The sequence below is a fragment of the Mangifera indica genome, chromosome 11 (assembly GCF_011075055.1).
Source record: "Mangifera indica cultivar Alphonso chromosome 11, CATAS_Mindica_2.1, whole genome shotgun sequence".
Classification (NCBI taxonomy): Eukaryota; Viridiplantae; Streptophyta; class Magnoliopsida; order Sapindales; family Anacardiaceae; genus Mangifera; species Mangifera indica.
Genome location: NC_058147.1, coordinates 14,744,146 through 14,759,458, shown reverse-complemented (window position 1 = coordinate 14,759,458; position 15,313 = coordinate 14,744,146). Strand labels below are relative to the sequence as shown.

At 33.4% G+C, this 15,313-nt stretch overlaps 1 protein-coding gene across 3 annotated transcripts; it reads right to left on the bottom strand.

The window, feature by feature from the left end:
• Positions 1 to 3,909: 3,909 nt before the first annotated feature.
• On the bottom strand, positions 3,910 to 7,246 carry LOC123228682 (MICOS complex subunit Mic10-like). 3 transcript variants are annotated; one of them, XM_044654148.1, is made up of 4 exons: positions 6,952 to 7,246; positions 6,287 to 6,423; positions 4,323 to 4,497; positions 3,910 to 4,237 (listed from the first exon to the last, which is right to left on the bottom strand). In XM_044654148.1, the coding sequence occupies exons 1-3, from the start codon at positions 7,088 to 7,090 to the stop codon at positions 4,324 to 4,326; spliced, it is 450 nt and encodes a 149-aa protein (XP_044510083.1). In that variant the 5' UTR covers positions 7,091 to 7,246; the 3' UTR covers positions 3,910 to 4,237; position 4,323. The 3 variants fall into 3 exon arrangements, with proteins under 3 accessions (XP_044510083.1, XP_044510085.1, XP_044510086.1); XM_044654150.1 differs by lacking the exon at positions 4,323 to 4,497 and having other exon boundaries at positions 6,262 to 6,423; positions 6,952 to 7,243; XM_044654151.1 differs by lacking the exon at positions 4,323 to 4,497 and having other exon boundaries at positions 6,952 to 7,240.
• Positions 7,247 to 15,313: the final 8,067 nt, after the last annotated feature.

Genomic DNA, 15,313 nt, shown 5'->3' with positions numbered 1-15,313 from the left:
TCCTAAAGGGATCTTTTATCTCTATCTCTATCTCTTCTCCTTAGACCTCTCAACTCAAATGTCCTCTTACCTCTCCAGTCCTTACTAGATCTAAATCCCTTACTAGTTGAATCTATCTAAACTAAGCCCTGGTCATACTTTTAGTTATGACTTATGAACCTGAATCTTTCTCTCTATTCATCATATCTAGATCTTTGCTCTTAGGGTCTTGTTTAGTGCCTTAGAATAAGTAGTAGGGGTATGATCCCCTACCATCACCTTTATGGCTAAATCGACTTAGAGCCCCTAAATAAACATCTCTATCATGCCTTAGACTGTGTTGGTCATCTCAAACACATACATAGTAAGAGTGTTGAAGTGAATTGAAAACTCTCAAACTATCATATTGCCTTACTTCAAATTAAAGAACTCTTGAGTATGAGACTTCATGACATCTATTAATCTGTACTCCTCATTGAAAACTTATCTGAAGTCAGCCTATGTCATGCCCTCCAAAGGCCAAGTAGTACATGTGAGTCTCTACAAAGACTTAGTATCCCCTCTAAGTAATAATGTCATATACTTAATCTTTTTTTGAGTCAATCATAGTGAACATAGCCATGGCCTCCTCCATGACATCTAACAACTCGAGGGCCTCAATTAGATTTGTGGTACCTCTAAACTCTGACAACTAATGTTTGTTTGCTAACCCATAGATATGGTATATCTATCCTCTTGTATCTAGCATCTACTATATCAAAGGATGAATACGCTACTAGGCAGGTGGCAATTGAACTGAGGCTACTAGTGCCTTAACTACATTTCCTATACTGACAGATATCTCACGGTGCTCCCTTAGCACCTCTTACATGATATTTTTTATCTTTGACACCTCAACAATCCTCAGTGTTGGAACTAGTGCCAGAGTTGGTGTTAGAGCTAACATCGATATCTGTATAGGTGTAAAAGTCTCAAAGTGACTCTCTTCTAGAATGGTGGCATTCAAACAACTAGATCTCTTAAATTTTCTTTCTCTACAAAACTACTCCAAAGGCTCAATATGATAATCACCATCATAAAAGCAAGTATAATACTTACAACAGTTGGGTGGTTGCAGGAAGGACTAACATTGCATTGGCCACCATACGTATGCATATAAAGATTTTTTTTTAAATACTAAACACCTTTAAGGTCCCAAAACGATGTTTTGATACCAAAAATATAACACCCCACTCTAAATGATACCCTCAAGGGTAATTTTTTGGGATGACGTCTCATGATTACAATAAAACTCTCATAAATGCATTTGCGAAAAAAAAAAAAAAAAGAGTAAATTTATGAAATGCCTAAATGAATTTATTAAAAATAAGAAATTGTGCTAAAGGTGTTTAAATGCATATAATTCGGATACTAGACTCAAAACCTTAAATTCGAAAAGTAAATTCGTGTGCTTAATATAACCCAAAATAAAACTCAAAATAACATAGAATCCAATAAAGTAATCGTTTACTATTATGGCCATGCAATTAATGAATTGATCTGTTAGCTTTCTTACCTGCCTCGCCAGCACATCTACCTAAGAAATGCGGGGGTGACAACAACACTTAGTAAGCACACAAATATTTGAGTGTTCTTGGAATGTTCCTTGACAACCTGACTATCTCATTGAATATATGATTTGGTGTCCTAAACGCTTACCAAGTGGACATCTCAGATGCTTGTCAAGTAGACATCCCAAACATCTTTTACACTTGATTGAGAACCAAGATGGGTGTCCCAGATGCCTTTTATAACCCCATACACTAAGAAACAAATGTCTCAAACACCTCATACCCTTAACCTAATCGAAATGGATGGTTCAAATGCTTCTCACATCCCCAAACATCACACAGAGGGCAAAAATTTCATTCCTAAACCCTTGACACAAGTGCTAACTTTTTGGTATGGCACAACCATTCCTCTTCACATATGAGGCATGATTGCTCCAGGTTGGGGGACGGTTGTTCCTCCTTTTAGTGAAAGACGATTGTTCCTCCTTTGACCTAATTTACACATGCCCTAGCATTTTAACTTAGCATAATTCCCAAACTACCTTTGCACATGTTGTGAAACTTTGTCTTCTTATTGCGATGGAATGGTCATCCCTCTCACATAGGGAGAGGCATCCGTTGCCACTGTAACTTACAAAACCATGTCATTTTCGATGGTGACTCATCTATCAAACTACCCAATTTCATCCTAATAATCAACTACAAGTGTTAATTCAATAAATCCACACCAATGGATCGATATACACAAGAATCAACATAAAATATGATGAATCAAAAACGAGTTGCATAACCAGAATACCTTACAATAGTTTTTTTACTTAAGATCATATGTCAATCCCTTACAAAACATGACAACCTAAATATACTATGCACAGGACTATCATATAACACCTAAATCATGGCATAAAATATGAAGAGCAAAGAAAATGTGCCTACCTCTCCTTTGATGTTGCTTTTGTCTTCAGGTAGCAAGAATCTGATGGCGTTCCTCTCCTCCAGGGGTTCTCTAATGCTTTCAAATAGTCTATCTTCTCTTTGTGTAGTGAAAAAATAAGGTTATGAATCAGTACCCTAATTAGAATGCAATGAAGAGTTTAATAGCCGCTGGAGATCAAGCCTAGAATGACTATCCTTATTAATGGGACAGGCATTCCTAAGATATGTACCACGAAAGTCACGCGAGCACAATTCAACTTTGCCAGCTTATAAGGATAGGTGTCCCATAGGTTTGACATTTCTTTGACTTTGAAATTTCAATGCAGTCAAACCTCCCAAAAGATTCGGATCATGTTACAATGACTAATTTACCCTAGAACATACCTATGGGTGTTACATGTGCCCATTACATAAGTTCAATTACATTGGAGAAAGTTTTAGGAGAGTTTTGGTTCAAAGTAATCAAAGATCACTCCAATTATCTATATTTTATCAAAGATAATACTTTTTTTGGTTTGTCAAGTCATGTGACAAGTAAGATAAGATATAAACTGATTATCAATTTTACCTTAGGTATTAAAATATTACCAAAATAATATTGATTTTGTTATAATTTTATTCATACTTATTATTGTTTTTATGACAAAAAAACTCTCATTTTCAATTAACATAACAAGTAGCATGAATAATATTTTAGAATAGAGCAATGTTATGTGCACAAACAATGATATATTACCATATGATTAAATAGTTTTAAATTAGAGATAAAATAATAATCAATCACATGATATCATATCATTATTTGTGTATAAAGTTTTATTATTTAAAATAATTACGCCTAATAATCTTTTGGACAAATAAATAAAATAATATCTTACTATTTTTTTATTACATCCAACTAAACACAATAATTAATTTATCAATTGTTATCACACATAATAATAGTTTATATCTAGTAATATTTTAATTAATCAATCTTTATACTAATTTTTCAATTTTCAGTTTTGATGATAAAGCTCTTATCTAAACCAAGCATGTTCTGAAGAGTTCATTTATTTGTCTTGCATCATATTACATAAGATTTACTATTTTTTTCCCCCATTCCTTTTAGCTTATTTATTTGTCTTTTCTAAAAGGCAAAAATGCCTGCATTTCTATCTAATTACAGAGTTTAAAGCAAAGCAAATTCTGCAAATTCAACTATCAGAAACTCAAATTGTTTTGTGTCCTGCACTAGTCAAGTGTTCTTCCATGACTTCACCTAGTCACCAATATGTATGCGTTTAAAATGACACAGGCTTCTACTTCACAGTGTAATTAAGAATTTCAAACTTCACAATAGGCAAGTTATCATTTTTCCACCGATTGTAAATTTGGGAATGGTAGGAATGGTTATCCCACTCCATGAAAGTAAAATTTCAAATCTTCACACCAGGAAAGGAACTTGTAAGACAATGGTACGATTTTCTTTATTCCAACAACCAAAAAACGGATGTAGCAAATTCAAGGGTTTCACCTAAAACTATTATTTTCTTTTTTCATCGCCTTAATAATTTTTACTTGGCAATAAAAGTACAAGTTGGAATTGGTAACTGTGCTGAAGAAGTTCTGCAGTACATCAGATTAACTGTTACAAAAAGCGAGGTTTGCACTACATACTCAACTGTTCTGGGGAATGAACCAACAACATTTCTCAACTGAAGAAAACATGTGATTCCAAATGCAATCAACACAGGGTTTAACTTCAAAATATCAATTTACTCCTGCCCATCCTGCGAAAAAAACTAACTCCAATTAACTTTATTAAAAATTTGATAAATGATCAAGACAATCACAGTCTGAAACAATACAATTTACTTTATATTAGGGTTGGAAATTTCTTGGGCTGGGACCTGGGGTCTGCATCTCTAGCCCTGCCCTGAAAAAAAGAAACACAATCTTCTCTATCCTTCTCTACCCTTGGAGCCAACCCCAAGGGTCTGTCAGTTGGGCTGGGGATGGGTGTTCCCAGGGTGGGAAAGACAATCCCCCCCTGGTGAACGAAAAAGGTTATTAAATTTATAAGAAAGAAATTTGAATTTAAAATTAGGCTAAGAAAATAAAAGAAGAAAACCAATACGAGGTTTGATAATTTATTTAAAAAAAAAAGCACAAAGGAACATAAAATAAAATCAAAGGATAAGAAGTAAGAAGATTTTTTGAAAATGGACTTGCAAATTAAAAATAACCATGAACAGTAAAGGTGTTGAACTGGAAAAACAGATAAATATAAAAACGTTTGAACCATGAATGGCCAAGAAAAAATCACCTACACAAACAACAGAACTTACTAGTCTAAGAAAACAAACCCTGAGCAAGAGGGATAAAAATCTAGAGAAATTTACTTTCTTTTAACTTTTCCGGTACTAGGAGACAAGGAAGTTGACAAATTTGTTAGGCCAAGATTTTAAGAGGAGAAATAGTAGTGTAGAGTAACATCAGTAAGCAATGTACGCCAGTATCAGGTTGGATTTAGTACTTATTCTTCTTTTCAAAAAAATAAAATATATATTTTTAATATATTCTACATTTATAAGAGGGCGGGCTAGGGACAGAATTTTGCATATTCACCCTTTTGCTTGCCCCAGCCTTGGTTTTAGAGGCACAAATTCCCCCATCCTGCCCCAACCCCAGAATATTCCATGGATTCCCCATCCTGTAGGATCAAGATTTTTTTATGTACCCATTCCAAGCTTGTATTTCTACCAATATTATTTTATTTCCTAATTATGAAATAATTGATAGAGAACAATATCGTAGTCAAATTACTGGACATTAATAATTCAATAACTAACAGACCAGTATGTGGTCATCAGAAATTGAATAATGACTCCTGTGAGCATGGACTACTTCCTAAGTGAACATTGAAAACATACTGCAGGCTTTGTTTTCTAATCGTTATTATTGAATATGTTACTGATACATGGCAAACAAAACAACATATCTTAACACTAGGGATACTAATCACTGAAAGTTGTTCCAGTTGAAACTAATTCTGTGGATATTGAGATATCATAACGAGATTAAAGACATGATGTAAAGAAAAAAAAATAAATATAGATCAAAATGGAGGGAGGCAAGCAAGTCATCATATGCAACTCCCTAGGTTAGCTTATTAGATATTTGATTGATTTAATTTGAATTTATCTATATTTTATCATGTAAAAATTTGTGACAGTCTGATATAAGGATTATCAAAGATTATAAATATCTATATATTTTTGGATTTATAACTTTTAAAAACAGTATGACTTAAGAATTAACACTTTATGTTAATATTTCAGTTCTCTTGCTATCCCTTTTCTTCTTCCCTGACTTTCACAACAACTCAAAGCTCAAGTTACCATTTCTGGGTGATTTTCACTTCAAAAGTTTTTGAATTCCCAATTTTCAAAACCATCTCGCAAATCACCAACCACATTGCTTGCTATAAATATTGGATTTTAAGAGTAACGAAAAGGCTAAAGAAAGAAGAGATAATGAACTGTGGGTAGAGCCATGTAGAGAACGGCAACTCTAGGATGGATACACATTGGGCCAAATTAATGTGCAAATCATGAAGCATACAACCTTAAGGAAGCATAAAAAATGCTTAGAATTAGTATCATTTCATAATTACATAATGCAAAGATTTGTCTGAATGTGAGTGTGTGACATAAAGAGAGAGAGATGAAGCCAAAAAATATATAACTCATAAAAAAAAAAAATCTACAGAGAAAACAAGTTCATAACCCATTTTGTACAGACAGAAATATACCTAAATATGTAATTGTAAGACCAACCTGAGGAGTATCTGAGAGCTTATGAGATGCTAATGTCGCAGGTGATCCATAAAAAAGATGAGAACAGTCGGTGTATGCAGATCCAATGCCCACTCCAGCACCAAAAGCCACAGATGCCCAACGAGTAACAGGACTCCCTGGAAAAAATCCATGATCAATCAAAATTTATTCATTTGGGAAGGGCAAAACTATCTACTTAAAAACAGATGCTTAAGACTGGACTTTCTTTTCCAATGCCAGGGCCAAAGTATCCAGTAAACTGAAACCTAAAAAAACTTCATTATGAGTTCTAAATTCTTTTGATTCAGTGTGGCGAAAAATGCATTAATGTATACACACTTTTCTTTATGTAGCAATAAGCTTATTTCCCAATATATGTCACTTATCAGTGTAGCTTATTGTTTGATTAAAACATATGGAAAAATGAAGATGCAGCCAACAAGAAATTCAAAGGAAAAGGAGATTAAAGAAGAAATCCGTTATACGAATTGAGCAAGTTGCTGCCCTTGTATTTAATTTAATTTTTTTTCTTACAGTGGCAGTGAGAATCAATAAAACGTTTCAGATTCAATGAAAATAAATTGATTCATGTTGATCAATAATTAAAAAAATTCATAAAAATAACAAAAAAAAAGAAGAATCGAAATAAAAGAAAAGAGACTGACGAAAGAAAAGGAGACCACAGAAAGCTCCGGAGAGGGAAGAGTAAACGAATCGACGAACGGTGAGATCAATACACGCATCCCATTTAGCGTTAACATCGTACATTGGAGGTACGATTTCTTTGATGTTCTCTGGGCTCATTTCTTTCAATTTTAGCTTCTTGATCCCTTTCTGTTTTGCTACCGAGGGTTTTCTATTGCCTTCTTAGCTCCCAACACGATGCCTTGCCTTGGGTGTGTTTTTCCTGTTAGGAAAGAAACTAGTGTTGGGCCTCAGGGCAATCTACGTATCATCTTAAGGTTGATAAAAGGAGATCGACTAATATTTTATTATAAAAAATAAAATATTATATAAAGATGTATTGCTAATAAAATTATTGGTTATAAATAATTTGTAAAATCCTACCTAGAAGTATTGTTCTTTATAGAAAAATATCACTAATTTGATTAGCTAATCATATATATATATATATATAAATTCATAAATTAATCACTTGAAAAATTAGATAAAAACATCATTTATAAATTATGAAATTATAAAAATACCCTTACATTAAAATTGTCAAAAATGTGACAAAAAATGTCGATAATACAAAAACATATTTAACATAAATTTACCGTGTAGTTGAATACAACATAGCATAATATGTAAACATAAACTCATTAAATCATAAATATGCCAAAAATGTCTTCAGCTACTATATACCCGCTAACACCGCTTGTCTTATAACTATTATAATCACTTATACCTACACACATGAAAGTAAGAGAGTAAGAGAGTAAGTGATAAAATCACTTAATAAGTAGAAAACTTTATTATAAACTTTTACATAATCTCTAAAATGCCCTTGACTTTACTCATATTTACTATGTCATCTAGAGTCCATCACCAAACTTTTATTAGGATGATGAGGGTCATGCATCTCATATCTATACTCATATTGATCTTGAGAGCATCTAGGTTATATATCATAACTCTTGAATCAACTATGTCTCATTTAGTTACTAAGGAACCACTATTTGGATCTTTATTGGTGTGATCATATCATATCCAGGTGACAACACTATCATCTAAAAGTTTTGTTCATAGTTGTATACTAGGCTGATTAGGCTGAATCGAATACAGAGATTTAACATCTTGCCCATATAAGCACTCATTATGTAGCCCACTCACTTGTATCACTATAGTTAGGCTTCATTACGAGCTAGTACCCTACTGTAAGTATGGTATCCTACTGTAGACATGTTCTATTACAGGCAATGTAAGAAGTTTGTATTCATGGTGTCCCCTGGTAATGACCGATGACATCTAGCACACATGCATCTCGAGTCTTATATCACCTTAGGTTCGTCTTAGCTTTCGCCCTAATTATAACTTATGCTATAATATAACTTATCTCTTGAGCATATTGGGTATTACTATGTACTCGACTTTTCTATACTGTTTCTCAAGACGACCCATAAGCCTCTAGTCTAATTTCCTTTTTCTTCCTTATTTAGCCCTTTATATGTGGATGTGTCCCTTGGGAGACACAAACATGTATCTTTCCTTGTGTATGAGACATGGCTAACCTTTCAAAGGCGTATCTCAACTGTACTTAACACATGAGTGTGTTACTTCTGCAACACAAACATGTTAATTCTCTATAAAATTCACAACCTTCATTCACCGTGGTCTCTTCCCGTGTAAACAAATTCAACTATAAATAGGTATGTATGTCCCTAGACACAGGCATGTATTTATTTTCTATACTTGGACCTTTCAAAATTCTAGCTGAACTATTTTTTATTCAAGCCGAACTCGAGTTGAAGGGTGTTTAGGCTTAGCTCAGCCCAAATCCACCCCTAATCGCATCTTAGAGATAAAATAAGACATTCTTTTGCATTCTTAGTGACTCAAAAAGTTAAATAAGCCATGACAACCTTCTCCCTAGGTTACCTCTTACGTGTTCGAGTTCTGCATGGATACTAAGACGCTGCCTCTCGAGGGTTAGATAGTGTTTAGTATCAAGCCATGTGAAGATTTAAAGAAGCCACCACCGTAGGTACAAAGTCTAAAACACTCTATGTGTGTTTTGTATGTTTATGATTGTATGTCTAAAACAGGTATCCTAGTTAGGGTTTTTGGTATTTTTGCTTTTTTTTAATTTTTAATTTCATTGCACTACCAGTTATTAATACCCTGAAAAACCCTATATTATGATAAAATTAAGTGCATTACTTTTTTTTGGAATAATAAAATCAGGTTAGTTGGTATTCTTGAAACAAAAGTTAGGGAGGACAATATAAGCAAAGTTTGCAAAAATGTTTTTGGTGATTGGAGACTTGAGCACAATAATGATGTTTAGCTTAATGGTCAAATTAGGTTCGGGTGGAATAATGAAGTCATTTAAAGTCAATATCTTTCATAAGATGGACTAAGCTATGCACTATGAACCAATAGGGGAGAGGCATCGATTCATTGTAACTAATGTGTATGGCAAGAATACAACTATGAAGAGAAGAAAACTTTAGGAGAAGTTGAGAAACCTTGTTAAATTGACCAAAGGGAAACCATGGAAGATAATGGGGGACTTCAATACTACTAATGGGAGGGAATAGAAGATTGGAGTTGTGGAAAGGGATAATGGCGATAAGGAAGACTTCAACTGGTATGGCAATGATATATGCATTAAAGACTTGAGATTCACAGGTCCCTTATTTACATGGAGCGACAAGAGAGATAGAGAAGATAGGATTGCTTACAAGCTTGATTAGGTTTTGGTGAATGAGTATTGGATTGAAGAATTTCCGTAATGTTTTTTTTCCTTGAAACCAATTTTTTTTTGAATTATTGCCCTTATGTAATTTATAAAAGGAGATAACCACAAAAGGAAGTGGTTTCTAATCAAATTCTTTAACTTTTAGGTAAGCCATGAAAAATTCCTCCATTTTGTCAAAAGAGCTTAGAAAGATGACATCCAAGAAACAGTATTGGAAAGATGATAGCCTTATGTACAGTTTGGTGACAAAGCTAAAAAGTGTAAAAAGTGTTATTAAATCTCTTAGTAGGAAAAAGTATTGGAATATTTTCGAAAGAGTGAAAGAAGCTAGGAATAGATTAGAAGAGGAGTTATCTACCCCTTAGCTACTGGTCTTTTGGTGTGAATCTCATAAAGGAATAGAAAGTTAGAGAAAAGAGGCTTAGGGAGCTTAGCTGGTTTGAGAAGTCTCTTGCCAAACAAAAATCAATAGTGGTTTGGCTTAAGGAAGGTTATTAGAATACAAGATACTTTTTTAAAAGCATGAAAGAAAGAAGGGCTAAAAATGTTATTCATGATATTCATAGAAAAGGTGGAATTTTCACCAATGACAAGAAGGAGACTGCCAAGGAATTAGTAGACTTTTTCAAAAGCTTGTCTGATGAGTCAGGGAAAAGCTTAAATGAGATAGAGATTGAAAAGATTATCAACTACAAATTACCTCCAAATCAATCAATGAAGTTTGTTGAAGAAATAAAGGAGAAAAAGATTAAAGACATGCTAGTTGCCATGAACAACAATAAAGCCTTTGGGCTTGGAAGTTTTAAAGCTTTGTTCTTTAAAGTGGCTTGGGATATTATAAGCAAGAACTTCATTAAAGTTATCAAACATTTCTTCAACTCGAGAAATCTTTTTAGAGAGGTAAATTGCACCAATCTTGCTCTTATTCCTAAGTGCTTTAACGCCTCTTATTGTAAAGATTTCAAGCCCATTGCTTATTACAATGTTATTTACAATTGCATAATCAAGATCATGGCTCACCACCTTAAGTGCTTGCTACCTAATTTCATTAACATTGGTTAAGAAGCCTCTGTTAGGGGAAGGAGGATGGACTATATTTTTCTTTATTTAGAGCTTTTTCAAGGTTATAGTAAAAACAGGCAAAATTTAAAAAATGTGCAATTAAAGTTGATCTTATGTAAGCCTATGAGACGGTTAATTAAAAGTTCATTCTTGCAGTGCTCAAGGTTATCAGAGTTTACTCAATCTTTGTTAATTAGGTTAGAGAGTGCATCATTACCCCTTCATTTTCTTTTAATTTCAATGTGGAGTTGAAGGGATTTTTAAAAAATAAAAGGGTTTCTGCCAAGTTGATCCCATTTCACCATTTCTATTTATGATGGCAATAAAGGCACTTTCAAGAATTCTTGTTGAAGGTATGGAAAACAAAGACTATGAGTATCATTGGAAGTACAAACCAAATAGGATATACTACATTTGTTTTGTAGATGACCTCATTCTTTTTTGTAAGGTAGAGAATAAGTCAATTGCTTTATTTGTGGTGACTTTGGACAAATTTTGGAAGTGTTTGGGTTTGAAAAACAACAACACCAAAAGCAATGTATACCTTTCAGGCTTAACTATAGATGAAAGAAAATAGTATGGTTGTATGCTCGGAATGGATTAGGGTTCCTTCCTATTCAAGTATTTAGAACTTCCCATGATAGACTCCAAGCTCACTTATAATGATTACAAAACTTTGATTGATAAAATCTTAGGGATAGTCAATTCTTAAAGAAGCAAGTTTCTCTCTTATGTAAGGAGGTTAGTGTTAATCAAATTGGTCTTCTTTAGTTTTCAAATATATTGGTCTTTGATCTTTTTTCTTCCCTCAGAGATCTATAAGGAGATAAATGACAAGCTTAGAGATTTCTTTTGGGTGGGGTTTGGTCTTAAGAGAAATAAGGCTAAGATTACTTTGGATGAGATTTATGTGCTTAAAGATGAAGATGGTTTAGGTTTTATGAGATGTAAGGATTGGAACAATGCGACTATAGCTAAGCATGTTTGGAATCTTACCTTCCTAGTGAGTAACTCTATATAGGTGTAATGTATCAAAGAAACTAGACTCAAGAACAAAAGTCTTTGGGAGGCCAAGGCTAATAGTAGATCTTTTGGGATTGGAGAAAGATATTGAAAGTAAGAGAGGAGATTAGGCATGAGATCAATATTTGGGTGGGGAATGGTATAAGAGTCCACTTATGGTTGATAATTGGCATGACGATAGTCCTCTCTTAGAGAAATATGAGGAAAAAGCTATTTATGACTTGGGCCTCAAAAGACACACCAAGGTGAGCTATTTTATTAAAGATAATAGACGAAATTATCCTAGAACGAACATGATGAAGCTTATGGAGATAAGCAAGAGGCTTAGACAACTCTTTTTAGGCAATAAAGAAATGGTAATTTAGCTTCCTAACCTAAGCAATGGTTTTAATTATATGAGCATGTAGGATAAGATTTGGGTGAGAAAAAATTTTATGTCGTGAAGTCACATAGTGTTGAAGGATTTTGGCAAGAAAATTGAAATTTTTAATTTATGTTCACATCATATGTAACAATGGTATTGAAAAGTTTACATGGTTTTTCAAGAAATCAAATATATAAACATGTAAACTACTTTGTACCTTGTAATTTGATTTGAAGTTTGGAAGCTTGAATCACTAAAATAAGTGATCTCTTGACTTACACCATTCAAGGAAGAAAAATGGAGAAAGGAGAAGCTTTTCCCGGCAAAGAAGAAGAAGAAAAGAAAAATGTGCATTTTTCTTTATTTTCTCTCACATTTATTGCATTAAAACTTGATAATTATCAAGTTAAAACACATGCTTAATTCTCATTGGTTGATAAATAAGAGAAATGAGAATTTGACACATGTTAAGTCATTTGTGCCCAAAATTAATCATTTTAACTTTCTAAACAATTTAAAAGGTGTAAAATGACAATTTTGCCCCTTTTCCGAATCTTATTCGAAAAGCATAATTTTTATCCTCGGAAAGTGTTAGCCAACCATGGATAAATATTTTCAGCTTCATAACACCATTTTCTTCCTTGAAATATAGGTGTGACCTTCAAGGTTCATAGTGACGTAGCCGTGGGCCCCATATCGGACGATACGTTTCATTATATCATTATATAACCTAAAACTGTCATTAACCGATATACTTCATTTTTCGCTACAAAATGAAGCTCCCACTGATCATGTGGTATCATCTAGCAATGTCCCATGACCCCTACATCACAATGAAATACAAGCTTCACATAATATCAAATGAACCTTTCTTACTCACACTTACCATGTAGTCCAATCCCTCCGTCATTACATCCCGATTAAACTTGGATTCATGGAATGTCAAAATCCAATATTTAATCTTTTCGAATATCAAGTAATACATCATAACGTGTCACATCGAAACTCTTTTCTTGTGGTCTTTTATCTACACTGGCCAGTGTCTTAGATTTTCATGTTTCTCGATATTTGTATGGGAACTCGGGAGCAGTCGAGCTGACGGATCCTTGTATGATCATTACTTGTCCTCTCGCTCAAGCAACATATGATCAAAACGGCTTCTGAACGAGACATGATTAGCTTCGTGGTATACACCGTATGAACCATACGTTCCGGAACGAAGCACAACTGTGATATCTCAAGTCAAAAGATCTATACACTAGTATGATTCACGATGTATCATTGACTACATATTAATGCCCATGTGATCATCGTTCAACGATCACGTTCGATAAACAATATAATAAAATAACCTTCGATCAGTTCTCTAACCATCAAATGGTTCCATTGTTTACCCATGTGTATATCCACCATGTCTAATATCATCCATTGATATACTGTGGTGATATAGCACACACCTACTATGCAATACTATTGCCCAAACAGATTGCCTATGTAGGGAATGATTTGATGACATTTATTAAAACTCATCGGGACCTTTCACATGTCGTATGCATGTAGTTAATATGGATGTAATATACAACTACAACATATATATATATATATATATATATATATATATATATATATATATATATATATATATATATATATATAAGTGACGTTGAAAACATGTGAAGTATAACAGAACTTTTCTTTTATTAATAATGTATATGCAAGATATACAATCCTTAAAACCAATTAAAGCGATTGATTTTTAGGGCATATTCTAACAAGTGTGACACAAATACACTATCCTAAGGTAAGGCATAATCACTTGGATGACAATAAGAAGAAGACTCATCACTAAAGATAAACTAGTAAGTTAGGGAAACTTGAATAGAACCACTTGTGATCTTTGTAATGATGAAGATGAGAACCTTGAGCATCTTTTCTTTAAGTGCAAATTTAGTTGTATGGTGTGGAGTAGTGTTTTTGATGGGTGTAGGCAAAACTATTCTAAGCAAGGTTAGAAGAATTACTTGGATATAATTTCCTTTAAGTGGAAGGACAAGTCCTTTTGTAATTCTATTAGCAAGATTAGATTGGCTAGTACCATCTACAACATTAGAGGGAACATAATAATCTCAACTTCTCTCAAAAGTTGCTACTAAAGAAGCTTTGGTTGTTAGAATCAAAAAGAGGTGAGAGACAAGGCTTCGAACATGACAAAGGTCTCATTCTCTTTAGAAAATTATCAACTTGTCATTCATTGGTAGCTCCCTCAGTGCATTTTCAATAAGAGAAAGGAATTTCTTCCCCTTTAAAGATTGTAGGTTGGAAAGTTTCTTTCCTAGGCCCCTGGTGTTTTGGTATGAAGTTGGTGGCTTCTGTGGTGTAGTTTTTGCTTGGCTTGGTTATTATTTCCTTTAGGTTATGTTCTCGGCTTAACCTAAAGGCCTTTCTTAGGTAAGCCTTTCTGTTGTTGTGTGTTTTCTTGTTGTTCGACCTTTTGGTTGCCATCTCCCCTTGTGTGTGTAGATATCTCCTCAAGAGATTTTTTTTTTTTTTGCTGTTTGTGAAATTGGCTTGATTGTTTTTAACTTGGGTTACTTGTTTGAGGCAAGGTGTTTCTTTCCTTAACCCAGGGGTTTGTCTTGTGATAAGCTCTTTTTGGTGTTAATAGATGTTTAATTACAAAAAAAAAAAACATATAAAATTAACCAAAACTAACAACATATATAATTTTCATGAAAATATATTAAACGATGGTTCTGATACCATTATAGGGTTTTTAAGGCATCGATAACTAGTGGCGTAACAAAATTTCAAACTTAAAATTTCAAAAATCAAACAAGTCTGAAACATTGTAACCAAGATACTTGTTTTAAACATAATAATCATGAAACATGCCAAACACTCATAGGGTATTTTAGAATTATACTTGTGTTGATAACTTCTTCAACCTTCATGTGGCTAGAGAAATTACCCTATAAGCATGAACATAAATAGTGAAAATCCAAGCAAAACGGAAAAAAAGGTTTTGTTTTTATGTTTGTTTGTCTTTCTCTTGACTGGAATTGTTGTTCATGACAGAAAAAGAGAGAATGCAAAACCAATAGCTAGGGTTTTGTTTTTGTGTTTGTTTGTTTTTCTCTCTATCTTTATTATGTGA

Excerpts from the sequence above, each read along its gene's own strand:
- LOC123228682 (XM_044654148.1), bottom strand. The coding sequence starts at position 7,090 with ATGAGCCCAGAGAACATCAAAGAAATCGTACCTCCAATGTACGATGTT. Across the intron at positions 6,424-6,951 it reads CTGTGGTCTCCTTTTCTTTC|GGAGTCCTGTTACTCGTTGG; the intron begins GTCAGTCTCTTT and ends GATTTTTTCCAG. Across the intron at positions 4,498-6,286 it reads AGCTCTCAGATACTCCTCAG|GGGGGGATTGTCTTTCCCAC; the intron begins GTTGGTCTTACA and ends TTCGTTCACCAG.